General features: G+C 33.5%; 2 protein-coding genes across 3 annotated transcripts in view; both read left to right on the top strand.

The window, feature by feature from the left end:
• LOC107626884 (probable disease resistance protein At1g12280) overlaps positions 1–2383 on the top strand; it is a 38990-nt gene extending 36607 nt beyond the window's left edge. The window contains exons 3-5 of the mRNA XM_016329778.2: positions 1288–1795; positions 1872–2338; positions 2374–2383. Coding sequence (XP_016185264.1) covers positions 1325–1795; positions 1872–2338; positions 2374–2383 — 948 coding nt within the window. The 5' untranslated portion in view covers positions 1288–1324. The remainder of the gene's footprint in view (positions 1–1287; positions 1796–1871; positions 2339–2373) is intronic.
• The window catches only part of LOC107624973, a 21184-nt gene continuing 11676 nt past the window's right edge, over positions 2325–11832 (top strand). For both annotated transcript variants that reach the window (XM_016327473.2, XM_021115422.1), the window contains exons 1-2: positions 2325–4271; positions 4444–4788. In XM_016327473.2, the coding sequence (XP_016182959.1) occupies positions 2385–4271; positions 4444–4788 (2232 nt within the window). In that variant the 5' untranslated portion in view covers positions 2325–2384. The remainder of the gene's footprint in view (positions 4272–4443; positions 4789–11832) is intronic.

An 11832-nucleotide genomic window follows, 5' to 3' on the forward strand; every position in this document is an offset into this window, starting at 1 on the left:
TGTTGAAAGTAACAAGGAAAAGGATAGACATGGGGAGTGGAGATCGGAATTTGAGAATATAGAAGTTCGTTTGAATGGTTCTATCCAGCCAACTCCTTTAGTTTAGAAGAAAATCTTCTATTAATCAAGGACTTGAGCATCAAAAAAAAAATGAAGCAGAATTGCGACTCAAAATCTGTTATTGGAAGATCACAGAGTAGGGAGGCGCAGACCATCTATTGAAGGAGAGAGTATGAACTGAAAAATACACAAATTAGGTTAGAGTTAGAATTAATAAAAAGATACATAACATGGGAATCAAAATAACGGTTTGGGATGTGAGACTTGTTTGAAATTTGGCTGAAATAACACTTGTTCACGTCGTATTCCGAAAGATGATGACTAATTTTTTAAACTTCTTTTAGTTAAGAACTATGTTGTTCATAGAAAAAATTGTGAAAAATTAATTTGAAGTATCATTTAAAAAAAAAAAAAGATAATGTGCATATTCTAAGAGCATACTTTTGAAAAATTGAGCATTTTTATATTGTTAAAAAAATCGAAATAGATTCTTAAATAAAAAGTACCTTGTTCAAATTTTGATACAGAAGAGAAAGTTATGGAATATTGTACAAATGTTGAAAAATTGAAAGAAATGTTAAATTTTTGGCGTTTACTCTGCAATATTTATATGTCAAATATTTTGAAAGAAATTTGACAAAATACGCGATAATTCTTTGGGTGAATTCAGTGCATCGCTTCTATAAATAGCAAGATTTGCTTCATTTCAATTTGAACCAAAAGAGTGGGGGAAAATCTAGCGAGAGAATATGTGACGGTTGAGTTATATATTAACAGATATTTTTTCTATGATAAAAGTAAAAGGTGTTTGTTGTGTTTAAAAATTATAAGGTATGGTAAAATAGTTTTAGAAATAACACTCTATTATATTCTTTGGTATAGAAATATGTAATCAAAGCAAAATACTATGTAATTATTTTGCGTAGGAGTATAGAAATAATACTATGTAATTAATCTGAATGTTAAAAAAAAAAAATCTAAAGTTAGTTTGTGATTTATATCCAATTTTAAAATTTTCATGTTAAATAATGGTATAAGTGGCCTTCATATAATAGTTCCTTTATAATATTTTTAACCCGTACATATATAGTATATATATATATATGAATTGTTGACATATACATAGTATTATACTTATATATGTATACAATATATATATGAATTGTTTACATTTCCCATATGTTCTTATTATTAATTGTTTTCATGTATATATATGCATGCATGCAGAAAGAAGATGTAAGTCAACAAGAGGAAGGATAAAAGCATGTGTAATCCGATTCCTGATTTTATACTAGAATGTATTTTCGACTCCCTAAAGGAGATAGTTGTAGTTGGATGGAAGAAGTATGCAAGCAATCCGGTGGACTATGTGTTGAACAACAAGAAGAAACTTAAGGAGCTAGAGAAAGCCATAAATGATCTCCAGGAGGATAGAAACAGGGTATGTGGAAAAGCCGACGAGGATGAAGTGCGATTCGGGAGAGAAGTATATCATGTTAAGGCATGGTTGCGTCAGGTACAAGACATAATCGATGAATATCGTAAGTTGGAAGAAGATAGGAAAAAACACTTTGTGGCGTCCTACCTAAATCCAATTCAAAGGTATGGCTGGAGCAAAACAGCACAAGAGATTAAAGGGACGGTTGGAGAGCTACAAAATGAAAAGTGTGATATTATTATATCTTCTTGGCAAGATCTATCATCCATTGGTGTTGCAACTTCTGAATTTGATTATGTGAGTTTCTAGAATGCTTTGTTTCTAAATGTTTTATATTTATGATTATTTTTCTAATAAAAGATTTGTATTCCAGATACCTTTAAAATCAAGAGAAACAACCAAGAAAAAGATCAAGGAATCGCTAGAAGACCCTAATGCAAGATTGATCGGTGTTTTTGGGGCAACTGGTGTGGGAAAGACCACTTTGGTAAAAAGTGCTACTGCTCTGTTGGAAAAGCCGAACGAGTTCGATGTGGTGATAACGGTTAAAGTGACAAAATGTCCTGATATAAAAAGGATACAAGGCCAAATCGCTGACATGCTGGGAGTGAAGTTTGAAGGGGAAAGTGAGCATGCAAGAGCAATCACCATACAAGACAAGCTTAAGAATGAGAAGGACAACATCCTTATAATCCTAGATGATCTATGTGCAAAAATAGATCTAAATTCATTGGGGATTCCATCACCAACCGATGATCTTGGTCCTCTTCTCTTGACAAAAGGTGAATCTTCTGCTGACAAACAAACTGATGGAGCAGATAAGGAGAAACAAAGCAGGGGGTATAAGATTTTGTTGATTTCTGATCTGAGACAAGTATTGACTGAAATGGATGTGAAGCTAGACCTTATTATCCATGTGAAACTCTTAACTCGTAAGGACGGAGAGACACTGTTCAAGGAGATGGCTGGAATAGGAGCCAACAATTCTGAAATTGAAACATTAGCAGCAGAAATAGCCAACAAGTGTCAAGGTTTGCCGATGTCAATAATTACAACTGCAAAGGCATTGAAAAATCAGAGCCACTTAGTTTGGAAGGATACTCATCGAGCGCTTGAAAAGCTTGAAGAGGAAAACCAATTAGCAGCACCTGAGTATTCTACAAAGTTGAGTTATAGCCTTCTAGAAAATGAGGAGCTCAAGCTTACCTTCTTGCTTTGTGCCCGTATGGAACATGACGCATTGGTTGCCGATTTGGTGCGATATTGCATTGGTTTGGGTTTTCTTCAAGGCGTCTACTCAGTTTGGGAAGCCAGAGACAGAGTACAAATGTTGCTCGTCAAGTTAAAAGAGTCAGGTTTGTTGTCTAATAGTTATTCAAGTGATCGTTTCACCATGCAAAATCTTGTTCGTAATGCCGCTTTGTCAATATCATCCGAAGAGAGGCGTGTGTTCATGATGGCCGAAGAAAAACTAGATGAATGGCCTGATGAGGATCTACTTAAAGAGTACACTGTTATTTCCTTACAACGTTGTAATTTCATTGAGAGATTTCCTGTGAACATGTGTTGTCCTAGGCTTAGAGTCTTTCATATTGAAAATAATGATCCATCTTTACAAATACCAGATAATTTCTTTAAAAAAATGAGAGAACTTAGGGTGTTGATTTTGGTTGGGTTCAACCTTTCATCATTGCCTTCCTCAATTAGATACCTAAAAAAACTAAGAATGCTTTGTTTTGAGAAATGCATTTTAGGTGAACGTAAGCAATTAGGTGTCTTGGGAGAATTAATTAATTTAAGAATACTTAGCTTTTCAGGATCTGATGTCAAAGCTTTGCCTGATGAGCTAAAGCATTTATCTAAGCTTCAAATCTTTGACATCAGTAACTGTTACAAGCTTAGAGAGTTTCCACATGATGTAATGAAAAGTTTGACTAGGCTTGAGGAGTTGTATGTGAGAAACACTCGCATTCAATGGAAGGCAATTAATGACAGTGTTCTATCTGTGTTGGGTGATCTGAATCAATTAACAAATCTAGACCTGCAAATCCCAAGTGTTGAGCATCTACCCAAGAATTTGTTCTTTGACAAGTTGTACAGTTACAAGATTATCATTGGCTCTTTAAATAGATATTTAGAGGCTGATTTCAAGATTCCAGATAAGTATGACCTGTCAAGATGTTTGGCATTATGCCAAAAGGATGGCTTTGACATTCATTCCCAGGAGGCAATCAAAATGTTGTTTGAAAGGGTTGAAATCTTGTTGCTGCAAAACTTGAACGGTGTCCAAGATGTTTTTTATGAGTTGAATCTAAATGGATTTCCTTATCTTAAACGTTTATCCATTGCAAGCAACAAGAGTGTTCGCTCTCTCATTAGTCAGCAGAGGCAGCGTTCTGATCAGGTGGTTTTTCCCAAATTGGAGTCATTGTATCTCTATAAGCTTAGGAAAATGGAGCAAATTTTCTCTTGTCAGCCACTCTTAGAAGGTTCCTTTGGTAACTTGAAAATGATCAAGATCAAACTCTGTGGTTGCTTGAAGAATGTTTTCTTAATGTCTATGGTTGAACTTCTAATTGCTCTTGAGACAATTGAAATTTCAGAATGTAACTCTTTGGAGACTATTGTTGGAGAAACAATTAATCATAATGAAACAGAGCCTACTCTTAAGTTTCTCAAACTTCGTTCTTTATCGCTGCAATCTTTATCCAAGTTTACTGGGCTCTATCCAATTTCATCTGAAGAAGATAGCAGATCACTGTTTGATGGCAAGGTATGCTCATAACTACTTTTCAGATTTGATTCTCTTGTACATTTTGAACTTTGTTTCATAATAGGAAGAAAGCTTGTATATGTACTAAAAAAAGTGACAAAAGAAAATAATTTGAGAAAATTATATTCAACTACTTTTGGAATCAGCATTAGTTGTTTATATTGCTTGGCAGATTGAATTTCCGGAGCTAGAGAGAATTGAGTTGTCTATGCTCCAAATCAAACACATATGGAGTGATCAAATATTGGCTTGTCATACCGTTGACCAAAGAACTTTTCCTTTTCATCAAAAGTTGACGAGATACTTTGGCAAGAAGCGCCACACTATCAAACAAACTTATTCTTCCTTTCAAAATTTGATGCACCTCGATGTGAATGGTTGCTGGAATTTAGAAAGCCTATGGTCTTTCTCTGTTGCTAGACATTTGGTGAATCTTCAAAGCCTTTTTGTTACTGATTGTAAGATGACCCACATCTTCCCCCATGATCAAGGTGATAGTGAGGCTAAAACGAAAAAGGTATGTAACTAATTCATTAACATTACATTAGATTTGTTTAATTAATTAGTTCTTGATAAAAAAAATTCAAGTGCCTCTAGAAAAAATTATAGATTGGTTTTAATCTATTTATTACATGACATATTATTTATTAGATCCATATATCCATATATTAATATAAACAATAACAATAATATCAAATAATATCATTATGTCTCATCATGTGATGTCTCTTGTGAGATTGTTCATAGAGACCTTGTTTAACCATCTCATACAAAATCTTTTTAGATTTTCTTTTGCTTCTAACTACTATAGGTCTATCTTTTATCAAATCTGTCGTCGTCTTTGTTGTATGATTCATTCTTTTATTATTGTATTTAATTAGTATTTGATATTTTAATTGAATAATAATAAATAAAAATTTTTTGTTTTAATTTTTTAAAAATATTTTACTAAAAGGTGATTGGCTGATTTTTATTTTTTGTCAAGTCATTAGAATTGGTGACATGATATCATTAGAAAAAACAAAAGATGACTTAAACTCATTATAAAGAATGTTAGTATCAACTTATATGTTATAAATAGATAAATAGAGACTTTTAGCAAATAACAAGTTGTAAGCCAAATTTAGGCTAACAAATTTACATTACAAATTAGGCCTATTAACAGTGAAGCTTGGCCTAGCCTTACTTGTCTCCACCCTTAATGCTCAGTTCTGAAATTAATATGAAAAGATGAAGACTTAGAGATGAACCTGTTGGAATAAATTAATTTTATTAACCCAGATCATCCATATCGAATCATCAAAAATATAACATAACATAATGCGGAAGCGTACCTGAATTCATAAACATGAATCATACGATCAGAAGAGTTTGGATCTTGTGGTTCTTTCGATCTTCCTCAACTAAAGCCTTCTGTATTCCTAGGAGGCTGAACTGCAACTCTTTTGATGGGGAAAGAGCAACAAAGGCGGCTTTGGCATATCGGGGACCGAAACCCTGAAATCTCCCACTTGGGCTATACATATATTCTTTCTTGACATAATCACATCTTATAAATTTTATGCGCGCATCTGAATGCTATTTCTCTCATTACTTTAACAATCTGGTCCGTCTCATACATTAGATATGGAACTACCGCAGCTTTTATCACATTAAATACCGTGACTAAACCACGCCAATCACCATCCTAATATACTTAACGACATAGATCAAATTTGGATGAGTAATATGGAAATTACATGCCAAGTGATCTCATGCATGTCTATTTCCAGCTGGTCCAACTTTATTGAGATCAAACACAATACAAATATTGCAAAATGAATATTTCACATAACATGAAATAAACCATCAACTTAATTCTGCAGAAAAATAACTCAATATCTGTCATAGGACATACAGCATAAACTCCACTAAACCAAGACATCACAACTATTGACACCCATCCAAGCAGTGTGCTCATAAAAAAACTTTAGGGGTCAATCCCTTGGTAATGGGTCTGCTAGCATATACTCTGTTCCTATATGTCCTATGGAAATCTGGTTTTTCTTAAACTTTCTCCTTAACAACTAAGAACTTAATGTCTGTATGCTTCGATTTTGTCAAGCTCTTATTGTTATTGGAGTATAGTACTGCTGACTTATTGTCACAAAATATCTTTAATGGCCTTTTAATGTCATCTACTATATGAAGCTTAGTGACAAAGTTTCACAACCATATGCCATGAAATCGGAATCAGAGTACCTAATGATCTCCAAATTTTCTGATCTCCGATAAATAAGCATGTAATCCTTTGTTCTCTTTAAACAACGCATTACGCGTTTAACAGCTATCCAATGATCCGTGTCCGGATTGCTCAAGTATCTACCCAACACTCCCACTATAAATGATATATCGGGATGTATGTAGACTTGAGCATACATTAAATTCCCTAGTGCTGATGCATAAGGTTTATCATGCATTGTTGTCTTCTTAAGATCATTTTGGGGCATTACTTGAGACTGAACTTGTCTCCTTTAGTTACGGGTGTGTCCATTGGTCTACAACTTTCTATGCCATATCTACTTAAAAAATCTTTTCGATATTGTTCTTTTGTGATAATCCAAGAATACCTTGAGAGCGATCTCTTAGTATCTCGATTCCTAATACAAAAGAGGCATCACCAAGATCTTTCATTTCAAATTTGTTCGATAGAAATTTCTTAGTTTCATGCAACAAGCCTATATCGCTACTGGCAAGTAGAATGTCATCAACATGTAAGACCAAAAGGATGTATTTACTCCCACTGAACTTGCGGTATACATATTCATCTATAATATTTACCTCAAAACCATGAGGTAATGAGTTAATTAAACTTGTGATACCATTAACGGGAAGCTTGTTTGAGACCATAGATGGATTTTCTCCTTTTTCTATTGGATCTCCTTAATGACACTTCTTGAGGTTGTTGAGCTTGCTGTATGGGTTGGGGTTGATGAGGATTCTCATCATTTTCTTGTACTGTAGCAGTATCTCGAGCAACAACAATATTCTCATTGTTCTCTTGTACTGTAACTGGATCTACAGTAGAATTCTCATTTTGCTCTTGTACTATAACTATATCTTGAACAACAATAGGCACAAAAACCTGATCATTGTCAGCTACAGAATCCTCATCAAAAGCAACATTCCTAATATTTCCTTCCCCCCAAACTCAACATCCTCAAGAAATCTCGCATTTCCCGTCTCAAAAATAGACCTTGATGCAGGTTTGTAAAACTTGTACCCCCGTGAACGCTCAGCGTAACCAACAAAGTAGCAACTGATTGTCCTTGAGTCCAATTTTCTTTCATGCGGCCTATAAGGTCGCGCCTCAACTGGACATCCCCAAATATGCAAATGCTTTATACTGGGCCTTTTCCCAGTCCAAATTTCATATGGGGTTTTGTTAACTGCTTTGCTTGGCACCCTATTAAGGATGTACACTGCGGTCTTTAAGGCTTCTCCCCAGAGTGATTCAGGCAAAGAAGAATGACTAATCATACTTCTCACCATGTCTTTAAGAGTTCGGTTCCTTCGCTCTGCAACACCATTCATGCTAGGTTTGCCTGGCATGGTGTATTGCGGAACAATACCACACTCCTCTAGGAAAAAAGCAAAAGGCCCGGGACGTTGCTCACCTGTACCATCATATCTTCCGTAGTATTCACCACCACGATAAGATTTGACAGCTTTAATTTTCTTTCCAAGTTGAAGTTCAACTTCAGCTTTGAAAGACTTGAAAACATCCAAGGCTTGGGACTTTTCGTGAATTAAATATGGATACCTGTAACGAGAGTAATCATCTATGAACGTAATATAGTACCATTGTCCATTCCAAGAGACAGTAGGGAATGGGCCACATATATCGGTATGTATCAGTTTTAAGACATCTTTAGTTCTCTCGGCACCTAATTTCCTTTCGTTTGTCCTTTTTCCCTTTATGCACTCAATGCAGACTTCAAAGTCCGCCAAATTTAGGGGTCCAAGAATTCCATCCGACATGAGCCTTTGAATTCTCTGTTTAGATATGTGACCTAGGCATTTGTGCCATAATGATGCCGAATTCTCATTTAGTTTTCGTTTTGTACTCGTTTGCAGTATTTCATTATTATAGGAATTAAAGTCAAGCCTATATAGATTATCCACCAAATGACCAGAGCAAATATTATTCGAATTATAGAAGAGACTGACTTTATTGTCTCCGAACGAACAAAAATAACCTGATTTGTCCAAACGAGAAACAGAAACCAAATTTCGTCTAAATGACGGTACATAAAATGTCTCTAATAAATCCAAGTAAAATCCACTCGTGGAACATAATCTAAAGGTTCCTATAGCTTCAACTGCAACTATATTGCCGTTTGCCACATAGATGTATCTTTCAGCATCACTTGGCGGTCGGCTCCACAGGCAACCCTGCATAATAACACTTACATGAGTAGAAGTAACAGAATCTACCCACCAAGTATCAACAGGTGCATAACTTAAACTAGCCTCAGAACAAACGAAAGTAAGAATTATACCCTTCTTTACACGCCAGGTGGCATATTTGGTACAATCCTTCTTCATGTGTCCCACCTTCTTACAGAAGAAACAAGTTGAAACTTGATCTTGTTTCTTAGCCTTTTTCTGCTGAGAAGGCACATCCGCAGTAGTATCACGCTTTCTTTTATACTGAGAAGATGAAGTCATGTGAGCACTTTCAGTCTTATCTTGCTGCAGCCTCTCTTCTTCTTGCACACAGTGAGATATAAGCTCATTTAAGGACTAAGTGTCCTTCAGAGTGTTATAACTCACTTTGAATTGCCCAAAGTGTGCAGGAAGGGAAATCAAAATGAAATGCACGAGAAGTCTTCAGACAACTCTAACTTTAGTGCTTTCAATTTTGAAGCAAGATGAGACATTTCCATAATGTACTCCCTTATATTTCCTTTACCTTTATACCTCATGGAGACAAGTTTGCTCAAAAGGCTACTTGCCTCTGCCTTTTCATTCTTAGTAAAGAATTTTTCAACATCTTTCAGGAACTGTTTGGCATCTTTATCCTCAGTAATTGAGCCCCGAAACGCCTCAGGAATTGAGCGTTTCATGATCATAATGCTCATTCGATTGGATCTCTCCCACTTCTCTATTTTAACCTCATTGAGGTTTTCCGGAGTGGAAGTGAGTTTCTCCTCTCGAAGAGCTATATCTAGATCCATACAACCGAGGACAATCTCCACGGTATCTTTCCAAACTTTAAAGTTTGAACCATTCAACATAGGAATACTGCTAATTTGCGCAGAAACATTGGTAGCTAAAGCCATAGTTTCTGTATTAGAACAAAAGAACATGCAGTAAATATTAGTTAATTAATGGGTAAAAATCCATATTGAGATATCCAGCACAACATTAATTTTCAATCTTTGGATAGAAAAATTAACTGTAAGTGATACTCTCATTGCAGTAATCAAATATTGTCAAAATTCTTGTCACACATTAAGCCTTTCTTTGGACCGACTTAATGCGCACATGGAAACTTAAACTTCGCAACCTATTTATTACCGCATATATTTTCTATTAATTGGCCAAACAATAACCTTCCTATGGGCCGATTATTGACCGCATAATTAATAGAAAATAAACAAAAGTGTGCAATGCTTATTATTTGGCCAAACAATAAACTTCCTTTGGGCCGATTATTGTTCGCATAAATAATAAGCATTACTTTATTTTTAATTTGTTATCCAAACATGTATTTATTTTCAATATGTGTATGTAATTCGGCTAAATATAGACCTTCCTTTAGGCCGACCAATATTCGCATGAATTACATAACACCATATTCCTAATGTTTTAAAATAAATTAATTTTCACAAAAGAGGCTACTTTGACAGCATAATGTTCAATCAATTTATTTTAAAACCAAATCTTTATAAAATGAATGGGTATACTAATCCAAATTGTTACTAGTTTCTTTATGTAACAATTAAATAATATTTTTTATTATTCAAATATTATTAATATGTATACATAACTTGGCCAAATATAAATCTCTTTTTAGATGGATTAATATTCATATAAGTGACATATACATATTAATCCTTATATCCTAAAAGGATAATCAATTAACTTTATACCAAATTAATAGTACACCCAATTAAATATGAGATAATTATAATTTAATAATGTTCTATATATTTTTTAAAATAAAACATTTGTTTATTACGTATAATATATATATATATGTATATATATATATATATATATACCTTAATGTATTATCCGAATAATATATATAAATATTCATAATGATAATACACGAACATATATAGAAAATTACAATCACAACATTAGCATAAAAAAAATGTTAACCTTTAAAGTGATTATATATCCTATACGAAAGGTTATATATGTATACAGTGCCGTTTGCGTTGCCCCTTTATAAATATTTATACGTATATTGAGCACATACATAAGGGGAACAATTTCGTGCAACAATTTCGGATGCAACGTAAACAACGCATATATATATATTGATCTAATAAAATAAAATCGAATATTTTTTATGATTAAATTATGGATGGCTCTGATACCACTTATTGGAATAAATTAATTTTATTAACCCAGATCATCCATATCGAATCATCAAAAATATAACATAACATAATGCGGAAGCGTACCTGAATTCATAAACATGAATCATACGATCGAAAAAAATTTAGATCTTGTGGTTCTTTCGATCTTCCTCAACCAAAGCCTTCTGTATTTCTAGGAGGCTGAACTGCAACTCTTTTGATGGGGAAAGAGCAACAAACCCTGGAGGTCTATTTATATTTGAGCATGACACCCATTAAACCCTTAAGCCCAAATAAAATAGTATCTAAAGCCCAAAAGATAATATATCTAAAATCCAAAAGGATAATTATCTAAGGAACAAAAGATAATATCTGGTTTTATTCTCATTTAATTCCAAATCAAAAGTAATAATGACTTATTCAATTTAGCATTTATAACAATAAATAAGATCACCATTATATAAGTCATTTAATTTGAAATAGCATAATTTGTGATTATAATTAATATATATATTGCCTACAAATAAGTTAGGAAATCAAAATAATTTCCTAACAGAACCTTTTTGTAACTTTACATCAATTAAATTTTTAAACTAGATGTAACTCATTCTAATGCCCTTAATTGCAAAAATATATATGATATTTACTCTCTTTTTATCCAAAACTTTACATGTAAATCGTTTTAGTATCCTGTACTGTTATATACATTTTTTAAGTCAATAAATATCATATATAAATCTTTTTTAGTACTCTAATACATTTCCAACATTCTCCTTAGTATTTATAAAACTTCTGTAATAAATCTATTTGCCATAAATCAAACTATTTCTCCAAAATTTAAGCCTCTTGTCTCAAAATAATATATAATGGCATATTTCTCGTAAAAAAACCAAATATGAATGAAATTGTAATTGACTTTGAAAGAACCTAAGAGTTTGCCATAAGTTTTCCATTTGCACCATCACTTATATATATCTAATTTAGGA

Source organism: Arachis ipaensis, chromosome B02 (assembly GCF_000816755.2).
Source record: "Arachis ipaensis cultivar K30076 chromosome B02, Araip1.1, whole genome shotgun sequence".
In the NCBI taxonomy this organism is placed as follows: Eukaryota; Viridiplantae; Streptophyta; class Magnoliopsida; order Fabales; family Fabaceae; genus Arachis; species Arachis ipaensis.